Source organism: Entamoeba invadens (assembly GCF_000330505.1).
Source record: "Entamoeba invadens IP1 unplaced genomic scaffold scaff_1105074725991, whole genome shotgun sequence".
NCBI classification, from domain to species: domain Eukaryota; phylum Evosea; order Mastigamoebida; family Endamoebidae; genus Entamoeba; species Entamoeba invadens.
This window is the reverse complement of record NW_004440432.1, coordinates 230617-249077: the sequence shown is the minus strand read 5'-3', so window position 1 is coordinate 249077 and position 18461 is coordinate 230617. Positions and strand designations below refer to the sequence as shown.

The window sequence follows — 18461 nt, the reverse complement described above, 5'->3', positions numbered from 1 at the left end:
ATACATCATCTGTTGTTATTAAATTATTGAAATTAATAATCAAAACATGTTTTTTAGATAATAATAAATGTTGTGGTGTTACTTAGGGAAATATGTTTAATTATGTTTTTTTATTTGAAAAATAAGAAAACGATGGTTAAGAAAAAATTATCGTATATAACAACTCTCTTATATGTAATTATCAATAAAAAGTTGTTGAATGAAAATTGTGTACAATTAATAGTTACACAATGAAAATGATGATAATCGTTTATTTTTGTTTTTATGAATATAGTTATCATTACACAAAAGTTATTATTTACAATCAATAAATTCAATGTTATAAACAACTATTATTTTGCACTTTAACCCTCCGGAGACTGAAAATTTTTTATTTTTTTCTTTTTTTTAGAAAAAAATATTACGATAAAAACCCGTTGTTTATTATCATTTTTGTTTGTTATAGTATTAACACAACAATAACAATAAAATAATTATCTTATATGGCAAAACAACGCTATAAAACATCAATTTAAGTCGAGAAAAATAGCAGTTTTGGATACATTATACAATGCGTGACAAAAGAATAATGAATTGTATAGTAATTTTAATTATAAATAAACTATAAAAATTAAACATTTGAATAATATAACTGATAGTAAATTTATTATATATATTATGGTTGATTATAACAATAATTATAATAATATTAAAACTAAACCAAATGAACACCAATATGAATATAATTAAATTGAGCCAAGCACAAACAGCCTTGATTATGCTTATTCGTTTTTCATTTGCAACTTTCTCCTTCTCTTGTCTGTCGTTGATTTTTGGATTTCACCAGACAAAACGATGTTTCCGTACAAGTCCTTTCTGATGTCGACATCACACTTCATGATTGAGTTGTAAGTTGTCTCGTGGATACATGATGCTTCCACACCAAAGAATGATGGTGGGGAGAGTGCTTTTGGTCAGCTGAATCTCTCGTTTCCAATGGTGATGACTTCACTGTTTGAAAATTTGTTTTATTTTTCGAGTTCTGATGATGATGCAGATTTTTGCATTTTTTCGTCAAATCAAATGCAAGGCGGCAAAGTTATTTATGGTAATAAGTAATTATTTATTTTTTGAATTTGTATTCCAATACAACAAGAAATTGTATGTGTTATTTCACATAATTATATAATGTTGATTCACGAAATTTATTAGAAATTCAAATGTTTTTCAGGATATAAAAATTAAAAAATGATAATTTTTGATTATAAATCGGTTTGCACATTGTTGTTTAAAATAGTGCAAATTGAAACTATAAATCTATTCATCACAAATCTTGAAATAACTAACTTAATAATCGTTTTAATTCAAATTTATATTAAGTATTTTCTTTTTTATTATAAACATTTTTGTTTTGTAGCAAGTGACGTTGTTTTATGTAAGATTTAATTAGTACTTTTAATTAATTTAAACCATTTTATTGTTTAGCAATTTTCAAATAAAAACACCAAAATGTTCTTTGCATTTAATTTGTTAAAATAGTTTTTATTTATTAAAAATAACTATAAATGTTTTGCATTATTAAAATAATTGAACAAAACGGGGTAATTTTACTGTATTTATTTTTAAAAATTTAACAAAAACGTCCATTTAAAACACAAAACACAATTCGTTACAAAATCAATCGAATAAACAATACATTATAAATTATCTAATATTTTAAAAATAACTGTTAATAAAATTATAAGTAACAATTGTTTGTCTGTTCTTTATTGATTTATTATCTTGGAATAACAAAGTGTTGTTAATTTATAATATTCTCCAAAATTATCTGTTTTTAAACAAAATTATTAAAATATTTTTGTTTATTGGTGTGTTTAAATAACATTATTTTACCATTATTATCATTTAAAAAAGTAATTTATTATAATAATTATTATATTATTATTTTAGACTCTATATTATTATGGTAAAATAATATTATAAATAAAGTATGTAATCAATTCTAACATCCAAATAATTTAAATTGTTATCTATATAACAACTACATCAATTATATCACATATAATCATTTTATTTATCATTCACTAAACCAGTGTGTTTCTGTTTATGTAAATTAAATGCTTATTTGTTTTGTTTTAATTCAAACTGTGTATTTCAGTCAAAACGCGCTTTATTACAAACACTGTGTATCTTCAATAATGATAACATTATAAAAAGGGGTGATTATACCATTTTTGTTATAATTATACATAAAATACAATATAATTTTAATTAGACAACATTGTTTTATCAATGTGATAACTTATCACTTTGATGAAATCATGTTGTAGTAAAGATATGATTGTTGATGTGTTATTGTGTCAAAATAATGTCTGTTGATTGTTACTATTATATATAACAATCATAATTATAAAACTATCATAAATAACACGATAAATTATTAATAATATATTAATTATTTTATAATAAAAAATAGTTTAAAGTGTCAACTTTGGTATATATTTGTGTTGTCTTTACACTTGTGTTTTTCTTTGTTTTTCATTATCTCTATACATTTACTATAAGTTTTTTGTTTGTTGCCCAAAAATGCATAATTTGAAAATGAATAAACAATGGCTGCAAAATAAACAATTATTTACCAAATACAAATCTTTATATTTTAGATGTATTGCATAAAACACGTTTTGCCTTTTGTTTTTGTTTGAAAATGATAAAAAATTCAAATTACAAACAATGAATTTATATCTTGCTTCCTCGACAGTGGCACAACGTGAATTTCAACGAGTGATCACAAAACCTCGTGGTGATCAAAGTTTATTTAAATGCGACTACTTTTATTGTTAAAGTTGATTTTATAAATTTTACTCGATTTTGCGATTTTTGATACTTTTGAAAATGTATTTTAGATATTTTTGTTTATTTTACACTTATTTTCTTTAAGATTTATTTTTCGAAGTCGGAACAAACAAAAATGTCTTTACGTCTTATTTTATTTCTTTTACAAAAAAATAGTAAAACCCGATTTTTAAATTTGTGTATTTTTCAAAGTTTACAAAAAATCTATTTATTTTCCCTTGTTATTGTTTTTGAGATCAATTGCATAATGAAATTACATGACACCTCAAAGTCTGTTATTTATTTTCTTTTCTTTGTTATTTTATGATGCAATTGGTTTTGAATATTCTGGACCTGTATGTTTTACGTTACAGTTATCTCTTTGTTATATTTTATAATTAATTTTATTATTGTAATAAGTTGTAGACATCTCAATAAATATTTGATCTGACTTTTCCATACAACTGTGACTTGTTTCTGAAAGGATCAAGCAAAAAAGTGAACCTTTGTTCATCCCAACTTCAACAAAAAATTCACTTTTTTACTATAATTTATAACATTTTACTATAAAAATTTCTAGAGCCGTCGTTCCAGGGTGTCTAGCTTTTTGTGAAAAAATTAAGTAAAAAATGTAACATTTACATTACAATTGACTAAGATTTTTATTTTTTACAAATTTTGATTTTTCCCATCCTCGAAGGGTTAACAAACATATGTTCTCAAAAAGTTTTTTGTTTCATTTTTCTTTGGTATTTGGTTGAATTGTTTTATTTTTTCTTATTTGTTTTTTCTGGTACAGTGCCTAAAATGGGTGGGCGACTTTTAAAGTATTAGGGCGGAAACAGTAAAAATTATAAAGCTCCTGTTTTTTCCTTAATTCGAAATAAATGTTATTGTTTTTTTGTTTTATAAAACACAAAATTTATTATTGTTTTTAATAACACAAAAACTTTTAATAACACTTTGTAAAAATAGAAATTCCATTTAATCTAATTTATATTTCAAGTTCCAAAAAATCAATAGCTTTTCTTCTTTAGCTTTTCTAAAAAGTAAGTAAACAGTTTCTAATCCACAAAACAAACCTAACAGTGATGTTTCCTTTTTTTCTGTTTTATAATTTGTTTTATTCTAGTTCTAGTTTGGAATAAATGGTTTTTGATTTTAGTAAATTTAATTATAAAAAAACTATTCAAAAAAAATCAATTATAATTACGTTTTTTTCATCATTTCTGGAATCCATATGTTCAAGAATTCATCGTGATTAAAAAACTTATATTTAATATTGTTGTTGCAGTATTTTTCGATTGATTCCATTACATATATCCACATTCAAAACCATTTGGTTGAATTGAAACTTGATTTTTTTAAATCATTTATTTTTTAAGATTTTGTTTTTTTTCTCAAAAATCGTTTTGATTGGCTAAATATTTTTTTTCTAAAAATACTTAAATTATGATTTGAATATTGCTCGGGAAATGGTCCTAATCATTAGGGAGTTTTACTAAAATCGGGGACTCACTTTAAAGGTCGCCCACTCATTTTAGGCACTGTATTATTTTTTTAAAACACTTTTGGTCTTATTATTTGAATAACGGAATAAAGTGCAGTTTTGAGCAAATTATTCAAAAACATTATCAAACAGCATATTTTTTATTTTTTATGACCATTTTCCTTCTTTAAATTAATATAAAATATTTATTTGAAAATAGGATTATTTATTTTATCCAAAAAGATAAAATGCCATTTTTTCAAAAAACGCTTATTCAATTGAGGTTTACAGCCCTGAATAGTATTATATATAATCTTGTTAGTATTATTAATAGTAAAATTAATTAAAATATGATGAGGAATTTGAATTAAAAATACCACTCTCTTTATATAATATTTTTTTGAATCTCATTAAAAAACTTTTTATAAAATACTCAAACAATTATGGTTCGCCTTGAAATGTGCTACCAAATGCAAGTTGTGTTATATCTGCCACGTCTATTAGACGTTTTTATATTCAGCCAAGTCAATCACACTGCCTCTGTTGCTGTTTCTTCTTTGCAAGTTAATCCATGGTTCACAAATTATCAAGATATTGAAAAGTTTTATCGGATTTATTCTCCTCCAACAATTAACTGTAATTTCCTTCAAATTACCATTGAAACAATGAAAAAGGCCGTTTACATCAGAAATTGTTTGATGACATCAAAAATGCTAGAGACTATGACTCCTGACTTTTTCGACAAATTTCCAGCATTTTTCATAGAAAAGGAATATGAAGACGTACTTGCTGCTCTTCGTGACAAATACTTTGACAATGCAGTGTATTTCCTTTCTTTATTTCCAAAGAAGAGAGTGTCTTTTTCAATAAAATCATTTGTTGAAATCATTAAGAAATGGAAAAGTCATCAATACGATAAAACACACTTTCCAAAGACAATATATCTTCGTTTTAAGTGGTTTTTTTTGGTGTCAGACATTTTGTCACCTACAGATACTGTGACTTCTGATGATCTTAATGTAATAGAATCGGCAGCTAAAGAGTTTTCATGTCAAATAATCATTGACTGGTCTTCTGCTCGCAAGAACATGTTGTCAAATGTTATTAATATGAAAAGTTGCGAACATTACAGTCACACGTATACAACCGACTTTATAGAATATTTTAAGCCACTTTTAAAAGACGGTGAAATCACTTTTATACCATTTAAAACCGACGAAGTACAAGACTTGCATATTTCTCAAATCGAACAAACAGTCGGTTTATGTGCACCAAAACACATCAAATTCATGTCAGAAAAAGTTGTTTTGGATTTGACAAATTTGAATCTACCCGAATGTGTTGAGTGTTTTGAAATACTTCCGGAAGACACAATGCATTCACATCAAATGCCACCATTTCAATGTATTTTACCAAAAATGATGAAATATAACGAATTTAAAGCAAAGAAAGCACACATTAAATTTGGTGGAGTTTTGGATTCCATTAAAAAGGTTGTTTTGGAACAAAACATTTCATTTGAAAACATTCAAACCGATGAAAACAACGAAAAAATATTATTTCCATTTATAAACGTCGAGGAATTACGCGTGATGTCAACACGATTTGTTGCACCTAAATTAGACAATTTGAAACGGCTAACAATTAATTATTCAAATGGACTAAATTTATATATAAACAAAGAATGCGCCAAAAATATCGAATTAAAATATTTAAGAAATGCCCACATTACTATAGATGCTGAAATACAAAAAGAATATTCATTTGAAAATTGTTATGAAAGTCAATTCACTTTTTTAAATGCCCAAAGCAACACACTTAAAATCAACTTAATTTTGTGTGAAAAAAATTCAATAGTTTCAAAATGTGATGCTTTCGAATTGATTTCACTTGAAAAGTGCAAAGACGTCAATTTAGTTGAAAATGTCGAAAATACAAATGACATTTTTCATGTCAAAAAGGTGGTTCTTTTCAAATCAAAGTTTGTCAATGATTTAAGTCTTTGTGCAGAAACGGTTGTATTGAAATTACTTAATGATGAATTATCTACAACTTTCAATGATGTGAAAGATTTAATTTTAATAAGTGTTAATAATTGTGATCTCTCAAAAAATGTAATAAAACTTGACACTTTGAACTTATCACTTTGTGACAATTTGAAATTTACTTTTAACAATTCCACTCTCAAAAAAGTGACAATTTCGACTTCCGAAAACGTTGTCTTTTTTGGCAATTTTCGAATTTCAGAAAAAGTTATAATTACTGAAAACTCAAAAGTTGAATTTCCATCAAAAATTACTAAAATTGAAAAAGTCAATTTTAGAGATGAAGTTGAAAAGTTCGATTTTCCAAAAATAGCTCCAACCAATCGCAACGACTATTTCCGTGAAAAAAACAAAGAAATAGTTTTACACAAAAATAACACAACAATAAACAACGGCGTTTTTCCAATAATGAAAATTTCGTCAAAAATTGAAGTCGTTTTTTATTTTAAAATCAGCAACTTTTTTGGCCATCAAATTGATTACTCAGGAGTATTATTCGATACATTTGTGTTTGAAAATTGTGAATTTGAAAATGAAGAGGATGGAGTAGATAGTATATTTGAGTCTTATGTGTATCGCCCATATGATGATTTATATGCCCGTCAAGTTGAAATTATTAACACGTTGTACTTCTGGGTTAATGCCATGAGTATAACAAAATATGTAAAAATAAGAGAGTCAAAGGGAATAATTTTTATGCATCAAGTTAATGTCAAAAAAGTTGAAATTGTCAACAGTGAAATAACAACAAAAGCAACAGAAGATTCGACAGTGTCAGTGTGCAAAATAGATAACGGAATGATTAGAAATAATGGATTGTTAGAGGTGTGCAGTAATATGTTATATGCAAAGAATTTGACATTGATTTATAATGAATGGCAATGTTATGCTATTAACAAAATAATCCAATTAAAAGCTATGGAAGTACATTTAGAAGATTCAGAATGTGTTCATATATCGTTAACGAAAAACAAAGAAGCGAAAGTTGTATTGAAAAATTGTCAGAAAGTTGATGTTGTGATTAACAACAGTGCAAATGTCCAAACGGAACAATGTGATGAAATTGAAATATTTGATTCACAAAGTAAATTAATTCAAAAACTACCTGGTTTTAAATTTGATAACCAAAATTAATTTATTTGATTTTTTGGTGTTTATTAAATAATATACAATTTTATAAAGCAGATTATCAATTGTTTCAATTTATTGGATATTATAATTTGGTTTCATTTTACATATAAATATTTGCTTTTTAAAATATGTAAAACTTATTTTATCACTTTAAAACATGTAAACATGTAATTTATATAAATTGTATATCTAACATTTACACGTTTACGTTCCATTTATTTTTTGTTTTATAAAAAATTTTATTGTTAAAATTTTTAAATTTTGCATTTTTTATTTTTGAAAAAAATAGCTGAAATAACCGTTCGCATTTCTGACAACATTATTTTGCAACGATCTTAGTAAAATAACAACAAGACGTTACAACAAAAACAACTAAAATTTTGAATTAATTCATTTCTTGACTTTTTGAGATACCAAAATACTTTGTAATTAACCAATTTTTTAAGTAGTACAAAAGACCAGTCGACGTCTATTCATTTGCAATGATTATCAATGAGTGCTTTGCATGGAGAATTGCGTATAAATAGCCGAGTTAGTTTCATTGGGAAAGCGTCTCGAGAAGCCTGATTATGTTGATGTAAAAATGTACAATATCATTGTGTTGTGTTTGTCACAACGTCCAATTGAAAGAATAAAAATAGAAGAAGTGGTTGCAATGCTTTATGAATTATTTTAACATTAATAAAATTGACTCCATTTTTATTCAATATGTGTTCAATTAATTTATTGTAATTTAAACAAAAAAAACAAATACAGAATCATAGTTTTAAACATATTACAAAAAGGGTATTATAACAAAAGTGTGCATATAATATTTTATAATAATTAAAACATAATGAGTAAGAAAATACTAAGTATTAAAATTGTGGAATAGGAAAAGTAAAAAAAAATTCTATTGATAAGGCTTGAGTATTATGATTAGTAAAAGTAATAAATTCTTGTATTAATATCCCAATAAATACAATTCAATACAAAAACGGGGTGTTATTTAAAGGTTTTTATACATTTAAATAACATCAATTTTTACCATAAAAACAAACAATTTATTATCCAAATAAATTATACTGATCATGAAGCGAAAACCCGATTTTGTCCAACACCTATTAAATACATGACAAGTAATGAATTTAGTAAAACAAAAATTAGTATCCAGCAAAATCGTGAGGATACACTGGATGGACGCTTCTCTTCCGGATGTGCGCTTATCCAATTGTATGCCTTATAATCAAAGTGCCTTTTAGTAAAAATAAAATCTTCTTTATTCTTTTCAAACGAAACAGTTGCTTTTATCCTTTCTGTTCTTCCATTAATCATATGTGCTTCTGCTTCGATATTACCAACAGTGTCAACTCCAATTTTCAGAACAAAGACAACATCTCCGGCTTTTTGAATTGGGATGTTGTCAAACACAAACTCTCCAACAAATGTGTTAAAATCGGCTTGAGAGTTGTCTCCTTTGTAAATCTTGAACACTGCTTTCTTTTGTCCATCCACTACGGTGGCAACCCTTTTTGTCCCTTCTGCTGGGAGTAAGTCTGTTTTTGAAACAATCACTTCACACTTTGATCCAATTTCAACGCGAATGTCTTCGTCCGAATGATTGATAACATTTTGAATGTCTCCCTTATGATACATTGAGGCACCTTTTACAACAGCCAACTCGGGCGTGTCAACAACAAATACTGCAGCTTCTTTGAATATCAATTTTGCTTGGTCTTGTAATGCAATCATTTCAGACGCACCACCAGTCATTATCACTTTCTTAATGCCTCTGGAATTAACATTATTTTCTATAAGCGTTTGTTTAATGCACCTAACATATTTTGCAAATAAATCACTACATTTCTCATTCATTTCAGCCCTACTAATTTCCATCACATATCCTACAGTTGAATCAAATAAAAAGGAGAGATTGACTTCAACAACTTCATTTGACGAAAGGAGTATTTTTACTCTCTCAGACTCTACCCGAAGTCGAGCCTTCTTCTTTTGGTAAGCTATTTTTTCAGTAATAAGTGCACGTTTTGGCTCTGAAAAGTACGTGGAATAATCTTCTATATTCGCTGTTTTAGCAATGATCAATTCACTCACTGCTCTGTCAACAGCATTTCCACCGACATTAAAATCACCATTACATGCTTCACACTCAAAGTACCCACTCTTTTTTAATGAACATATTGTTACATCTAGTGTCCCACCACCAACATCTAAAACTAGAACCTTCTCATTTACTTTTATCTCACTCATCATCGTCTTCATGCTTAGTAGTGCCGCAATTGGTTCTGGTAAAAATTTGAATGTTGTGATTCCGACAAGATGCATTACCATTTCAGCATAATTTATTTGGTTCTCATTGAATGAAACGGGATGTGTCACAACATATTTCTTCTTCTTGTTTCTGTACTCGGGTATCTCCTCTAATTTAGCAAAAAGTGTTTGAACAAGAAAAGCAGTCACTTCTTCAGGACGAAAAGGTTCAGGCTCGTTGTTTTTATTCCCATTTTCTACCATATACACTATACGATTATTTATCTCGTCAATATCAAATGTAAATGATTTCTTTTCATCTTCCGGTATTTCTTCAAGAGAAAGACCAAGTAGGCGCTTCGGGTCATACAACACATTGCTTGTTTGTGTCATTTTCTTCACAGCTTCACCAACAATAACTTGATTTGGAATAAATGAAACATAAGATGGGAGAAGCTCTTTGTGGTCTAATTTCGTCATGTCTACTTCGAGAACTGTTGGTATCCCGTCCTGACCAACAACACAAATGCAGCATTTGGTTGTTCCAATATCAATTCCAACTTGAATATAGTTGTCCATGGAGTCACTCATTATTGTTTCGATGTTCTGATTTTTAATTATTATTTATTGGTTTTTATTATGTTTTGTTATTTATAATAGTAAACATAACCTATCAAAAACTAAATAAAAAGAAATGTACCTTAGCAAACACCATTTCAAAAATTTAATAAATATTTCATAACTTTAATAATTTATTATAATTAAAACATATAATTCACTCCAGATTTTATTTTATTTATTTTAATTCACTTTAGATATTAATAATTATAGAGTCAGTCGATAAACGTTGTCTGTTCCCCAAATGTTGTCTTTTTGACAAAAAATAATTGATTTTTGTTTAAAAAAAACGGGAATTAGGTAAAAATGAAAAAACTGGAAAAAATATTGAAACAATGATATTTGGGGTTATAAAAAAAATCCCGAAATATTCCATTTATAATAGTCTAAAAACGGCAGACAACGTCATAGACCAGACAACGTTAAGCAAATGACTCTATCCAAAGTGACAAGAACAAGTTAAATGCAAGTCTAAATTTAAATATACATTTAAAGTCTGGTTTTTAATTAACGATGAAATAAATAAACTATACATTTAGTTTTTTAATTATAATCAATAGCTTTTTTTCTTTTTTTTCGAAATAATTTTTTTCGTTTTATTTTTAAAATTTTTCATTTTCAAAACATTTATACATACAAAAAAGAAAGCAAGAAATGTAGAATTCGCTAGAGATTCCTTTTTAAGAGAATCTTTAAGTTATATTAACAAAGCAAGCAGACCATTTATGATAGTTAACCATAAAAGTATCATTGTTGTGGTGAAATTAATATGTGAAACCTATCGATTTAATAATCAAATAAAAAGATTGACAAATGGTGTTTCTTTGGAAATGTCAAATGGTAAATTTTATTATGTATTTATGGTTTTTAAATCACTTTATAAATATAAATAATATTAATATAATATATTATATGGTACTGTTTATTATGAAGGCTGAATATGTTTTGTGGAAATTTTTCTGTCCGAAATGGTAATTTGTATCATACTTTTTATCATAATGTAATTATTTATAACTAATAAATTGATAGGAAGCGGTTAGAAAGATGGAAGCGGTTTTTTGCCCCCTGTATCGTTTTTTTGTTTTTAAAATATATTTTAAAAAATATTTATTATTTATTGGAATTTATAATTACTTACAATAAATAAATTAAAATAAGATTTGATGTTATCATGTCCAATCAACAATCATATTCTATGTATATTATTACATAAAAATATTATAATAATAGCATTTATTATTATTTTATATTTATAAAATATAATATCACTATTTTAAATAGTAATATTGGAATATTTTTAAAACGATTTAATATTGTTTATATTTGTATTGATATTGTATATTTAAAATCTAAATGTCAAATAAATGAAGTAACATATTATAATCGAAATTTATATACAAAACAAAACTAACAACCAAATTGATAATGTTTTTATTGAAATACTATATTTAAAACAAGTTTTAATTAAAAAACTTAGTTGTGAAAATCGTTTTAACATGTCATTTTTAGAATTGTTATTTTTGTATAATAATGACTCGACTATGTATTGTTTTTTATTAGCATTTGTTTTTTGTACACAAGTATTAAATTGAACTTAAAAAAGTTTAAAATGATTCTTATGGTTGTAATATATACCAATTATTAAAAATTTTGCAAACATCAAAACAAATCAGCAAAAAAATATAATTTTACAATAAAATTAAATAATCTATTTATATAAATATTATTTTTGCCTTCCGTGGAAACTAATTTCTCCAGTGGACATAAAATAGATACACAAATCCAGTAAGCATATCTCATTCAGTCAGACGTTTTAAGTGTGTGTTGTTACACAATAAATTAGTTATATATTGTAAATATATAGTTGGTATGTTTGGTAATTATTTGAAGTTTTTTACATGAAAAACAAAGCAAAAGTCAATTATTGTTGATTTTTGATATTAAAATACAATCAAATTATGTTGTGTAAGTTTTAAGTTACGATTTATAAATAACAACATATTATCAAACAAAATAAACGATGTTGATTAATGTATTTGGTCTTGTTGATCAAGTTAATATAAAAATAAATCATTAGTAAAATAAAATTCAAACAATGAGTTCATGTTTGAATACATTTTAATAACTTGAAAAAAGTTTTTTATATTTATAAAGATTATAAAAATAACTTAAAATTGTTATTTTCATGTTGTTTTATTATCATAATATATCATTTAAGCTTAGTATAAAAAACAACTTTTATCATTTGAAACATTAAATTTTGTTAAAAATGACCAAAAAAGATATATGAAATGTTTCTAATGATATATTTGTAATCTTAATATTTACTATTTCATAGTTCCATTATCATAGTGATGATTTGACTTTTGAAACTACAATATATAATAACAATATATATATAATATACACAATTATTTGTTTGTAGAGACAAATTCAATTCTGTTTGAATTTAATTTTAACAATATTGTGATGTTTGGTATTAATCAAATCTAACTTGATACTGTTTGTATATTAATAACAAACAATATTATTATTAAAATAAAATAAAAGTTCATTAAAATTTGATTTGTTCATAAAAATTAAGTTTTGATTATCATTTTCGACATCAATATGTTATTTTAACTAATTTCGTCGCAAAACATTGTTATTGGTTCTTTTTCAAATAATTTAAAACAATAATTTATATATATAATGATAAAAATCTTATAACAACCATATAACAATGAGTGAAACAAATGACTTGATATCCCAGTTAAGTCAACAAGTGCAAGAATGTATGGCATTCTATTCAAATGAACTTTTTAAAAGAGACCAACGCATATCCACACTTGAGAAAGATGTCGCCGAATTAAAAAGTGTAATATTAAATACACCATCTACACTTGTAAAACAAAGTGAATATACTTCTGATCACAAAGAAACAACATCCAGCAAAGACGCAGATGACAAAGCTATTGAATCATTGAGCAACATGTTCCACACCAACACCTGTGATATTGAGAACCACACAACATTCACGTATACCAGGCTTCTCAAAAAGCTTCAGAAAACATTTAAAAAACTTCAATTTTACGTCGAGCCAGAAATGTCGTTTGTACAACAGAAAAGCACATTCACAAAGAAGACAAATGGCAAAGAGGCAATTCACTCAATTGGATTTTGGCGCAGCAAAGAACACGTTTTTGTGAGGCACACCAAAACATCAGTCGTTTTTGAAAGAACTCCAATTTATTACTTTGAAGTCACTTTACAAGAAATTGTAGCAAAAGATGTTGGACGTTCTATGGTAGTCTCAATGGGCGTTTCAGAAACTAATTTGAACCTCCCAATTTGTAGAAATCATGTTGGGTGGAAAGAAGGCGCTGTTGGAATGCACTCGGATGATGGAAAGATGTATAACATGAAAGGAACAGGAGAAAATATAACTGAAAGATTTAAAAATGGAGGTGTCATGGGATGTGGGTATTTGGCTGATAAGAAAATGATATTTTTCACAAAGAATGGGCACTTCTTGCTGGCTGTGTCATATGATAGAAGAAGGTTTAGACCATCAATTGTATGTGATGGAATGGGTGAGATTGATGTCAATTGGGGTCTCAAGAAGTTTGAATTTGATTTTGATGATATACCCGAACAAAATATTGAATCAAACATTCAAAAATAATTCATCGTTTTAGTATTTATTATTTAATTAATAATTCGTCTTGTACTCTACCTTCAAATACATCTTAAGTAGTTTTATTGTTCAAATATTATATCATACTCCTGTAAATAATTTATCTTTCCATTAACGGTTGCACCAATCAATAGTTTTCAGTTCTATTGAATTTAACGTTGAACGCCATATACTTCATTTTATAAGTTGAGTAACAAATGTGGTTTTGTTAATGTACCGTATTTTTCAAAAGGAATATAAAATGTAATAAACTCTTCAAAATGTTCTGTTAAATACTTTGTGTCGTTAAGTGTTAAATTTAACCATAAAAATAGATAGACCATTTTGGACTTTGGCATTTAACTCAATTGTAGCTTTTGAAAACTGTCCAAAATGAAAAAACATATCAAAATTGAAGTCGTCCACATTTCTTTGCGGATCGTTTTTGTATAAGATAACACTGTAACATATAATCTTTCAATTTATATCTAAGTTTGGAATGGTATGTGCGTAACAATTACTATTTGCTCACAGGCAGAATTGGTGACTTCTATGGTCACTACAATATTATCATAACCAATTTTTGAAATATCAAACCTGATATGAGAAAAGTTCTTTACAATGTAAAACATTTTAAACCACTTACCAAATTGATATTTATTCTTATAAAAACAAAAAAACAGTGTCAATGTCATTTGTTTTATTTTAATCGAAAACAAAATTTTCACTTATTTTTTTTAGTGATAAACTCTTTTAAATGTAACAGAGAGTCTTTCAATATCAAAGAATAAAATGTAACTCATTTTGAAATTTTTTAATATATTTAATTTCATTTTTAAGTTTGTATTATACCAATCACGATTCATACAAGAGTTGTATGATTTTTATAATACATTTTAAGGGTGATCATTATAACCCACAACCACAAATATTATCTTTTTTTTTCATTTCAAATTATGTTATTAATAATTGAATATGATATAAATTTTCAATTGTATTATATTCATTTTCCCACACTTGCATTTTTTATTCTTATCAACGTTTGTACTTTCGTCAAACGTTTAATTTCAGATTCTCGAAACACGAACAGGTAATACAACGTCTTTCCAATTTTGACATTTTCTAAAACTTACATTTACAATTATTCCAAATTTATTTCTCAATTCAACACGACTCAATTATTTACATATATAAACACAGACATCCCAAGCCTTGTCTCTTTTTTGTGTATAACTACGTCTCGTATCGATTTGCAGTAACAAAATGTTAAATTTCCAATTATAACACATCACTCGGAATTTCTGTACTGAGCAATTAACAGCACTTAGAAAAGCACTCGTTTATTATTAAAGTGGCACTATGTGGTATATTAACAATTGAATGAGTTTAATATTTTGAAAAGCACTATCTGCAAATTGGAATAACTGAAATTGGAATATTTATTTCTCTAAACATGACACACCCATTAAAACAAATTTCTTTAAGTTGCGTCACACTCTTCAAAATTGTAAATTTTTAAGTTCAATACAACGTGCAAATGCACTATATTGTAAATTATATATTGTGTTTTTTGAAAGTTGAATGACAGTTGGTCATGTGTAATTGTAAAAACCGACTTGCCTTTGAAATATATAGTCTTTGACATATTTATTGTCAAAAATGACTTTGAACTTAAAGATTTTTTTCATATACAAAGACTGTTAAAGGATAACTCATTGATTTAATGGCACCATTTTACAAATAGCGTTTCTTCTAATTTACTGACATTTTGTAAAACTTCAATTAATTTCAATTGAAATTGTTTTTTGCCATATTATTTTGTCTATTTAATTATTGTATTATAAAATTGAGATTAATATTTATAATAAAAATAACAAATACAATTACAGTCAAACCTCTATCGAATAGCACCTCTATCGAGTGGTACCTTTATCGAATGGGATTTTTAGCCAATTAAAATTGGATACCGCTCGATAAAGAACTGTTTTTTATATGTTTTTATTTTAATATTTCGGGAAAAATAGATTTTTTTTCTTTGGATTTGTGGTAAAATGTTTTTTAATTTCATTTTATAATAACACTAAGACAAAAAATAATAAACAAATAAACAAGTTTATTAAATGGTAAAAAAAGTATTAAATATTTTAATTTTTAAAAGTGAATTAACAATTATAAAACGTGTTCTAAACAACACATTTGTATAAATTCCATTTGTATAATAAATTTAATTAAAATTGTCAATTAGTTTTGGCTTGGTGTTAAATCGTTCAATTCACAAAATTCTATATATTTAGTGGTAGTATCCTTTACTTCTTCTTCTTTTGTTTGAACTTGTTCTTTGAGATCTTCCAATTCCATCATTTGTTTGACAAGTGATGTTTCCATTTCAATTTTTCGTTGTATTACATCACCACTGTTAGGTATTTCATCTCTTACTACATCAACGTCTTCTTCAATCAAGTCTTCAATATGATAGCCCAATGTATCAATTTGGTCAAATACATTTTCTCCTTGATACAAAGCATGTCTCCAACAATTGATTATTGTTTGAGATGTAACATCTTGATACCAACAAGCGGTTAATAATTTAATTGCATCTCCAACATTGAGTTTTAGTCCAGTGTAAATTTTATTCGCAGATACAACTTCGCTTATTGCTCTGGTGTATTCGGAAATAATTTTCCTTTTATATGCACATTTTAACGAATGAATGATTCCAGCATCACACGGTTGAAACACCGATGTTGTATTTTTTGGAAGAAATTCCAACCTGATGTGTTTAAGAATCAACTCATATTCATGATATCGAGTACTTTTTATACCTTTATAGACATGTCTTGGTTTTTCTTTATAAAACCCAAGACTTAACGTCAGTTTATGACTCGGAGCGTTGTCTACAATAAGAAGAATACATCGGCCACTAATGGTTAGTCTGTCTTCCCATTCAATTAACCAATCATGGAAATGCTCAGTGTCCATCCAAGCGTTTTCTTGTGCGCTATAATACTTTTTTATGGTCTGATATTCTGGTTTGTTAAGCCACCTTGGTTCATGATATTTACCAATCACAAGCAAGTCTTCTTTGTTTCCAGCAAGTGAACAGCAAACCATTACAGTGACTCTTTCTTTGCTTTGTTTTGCTCCATGGTTGTTTGTTAAATCCGACATTGTTTTGTCTGAAGCAATTTGAAATATAGTCCAGTTTCATCTGCGTTATAACATTTCTGGTTGGTATTGAGCAATGACATCAACCAGAGAATTTATTTGTGTTTGAAAATCTTGTGGATTTACTGAATTACTCTCTCCGCTGATTTTTTGGATTTTAAATTGTATCTTGAACAAAATCCAGTGATCCAACCATTAGAAAATTTCAAGTCCTCGTAACCATTTTTCGCACAGTAACTATTGGCAAACGATTTGATGACTTCATATGTTACAGGACAATTATACCGTTTTGTTGTAATAATCATATTGTTTAGGTAATCTTCCATGTCTTGATGTTTAACTTTTCTTGATAATTTAGATGAACCAGGAATTCCCTTTTCGATCAAAGTACTTGGTATACCTTTTTTTAATAAAATTCTTAAAGATTCTCTTCCTGGTTTTTTGTTATATTTTTCTTCGGTTTTTCGAATCAGAGTGTCTACACTTTGTGTGGGATTTGTTTTAAACCATGACAAAATTGTTTTCTTTTCGTCAATGGTCAGAAAGACTTTCTTTTTGGGTGACGACATTTATGATTTTTCAGTTTTTTCAGTTAATTTTTAAATGCAAAAATGCTTTTATAGTTAAAACGTGTATATATTTTTTTTCTTATGTATTTATATTTTATATAACCTATTTTTGAAAAAAAAATAAAAAATGTTTTATTGTGTCAAAAAAGTCAAATAATAAAAATAGAAAAACCCACTCGATAAAGGTAAAATTTCCTGAAATTACCACTCGATAGAGGTTTGACTGTATAACTTTACAAGAATTAAATTTTAAATTTTGTTCATATTTGAAATTTATTCAAATTGATTTTTTCGCTAAATTGTTTTCTCCATTCAATCATTTAATCGTTTTAGTAATAATAATATTAACAAATATTGTATAAATAATTTGAAGTTTAGAAACAAATTAAAATCCAAACCACTGATAAAATAAAAGGTATACAAATAAACAATTTATAAATTGATATATACATTAATATCTTAAAATCAAAACAACATAATAAATGACTCATTTTTTATTTAAATTAGAAAAGCCAATATCAAAGCAAATATCATTGAAAATGTTGCTGCAGAGTCTCTGATTGTGTAATACAATCCTTCTTTATCTGTAAAGCATATTCCCAGTCCCTTGGTCACAACATTTGTTGGAGTTCCAGCACATGTGGTTGATGTATTATACGTGTATTTATGGAACCACCCATCTATAAATTCTGATTTTGATGAGGTTGTAAATGATGTTTTGACACACC

General features: G+C 26.5%; 3 protein-coding genes across 3 annotated transcripts; 2 read left to right on the top strand and 1 right to left on the bottom strand.

Moving 5' to 3' along the window:
• Positions 1–4746: 4746 nt before the first annotated feature.
• EIN_360750 (hypothetical protein) lies at positions 4747–7482 on the top strand (the record flags this gene model as incomplete). Its single annotated transcript, XM_004257635.1, has 1 exon — positions 4747–7482. The coding sequence occupies one exon, from the start codon at positions 4747–4749 to the stop codon at positions 7480–7482; it is 2736 nt and encodes a 911-aa protein (XP_004257683.1).
• Positions 7483–8547: 1065 nt separating this feature from the next.
• On the bottom strand, positions 8548–10317 carry EIN_360740 (chaperone protein DNAK, putative; the record flags this gene model as incomplete). Its single annotated transcript, XM_004257634.1, has 1 exon — positions 8548–10317. The coding sequence occupies one exon, from the start codon at positions 10315–10317 to the stop codon at positions 8548–8550; it is 1770 nt and encodes a 589-aa protein (XP_004257682.1).
• A 2998-nt stretch (positions 10318–13315) lies between these two features.
• Positions 13316–14008, top strand: EIN_360730 (hypothetical protein; the record flags this gene model as incomplete). Its single annotated transcript, XM_004257633.1, has 1 exon — positions 13316–14008. The coding sequence occupies one exon, from the start codon at positions 13316–13318 to the stop codon at positions 14006–14008; it is 693 nt and encodes a 230-aa protein (XP_004257681.1).
• Between the last annotated feature and the right edge of the window lie 4453 nt (positions 14009–18461).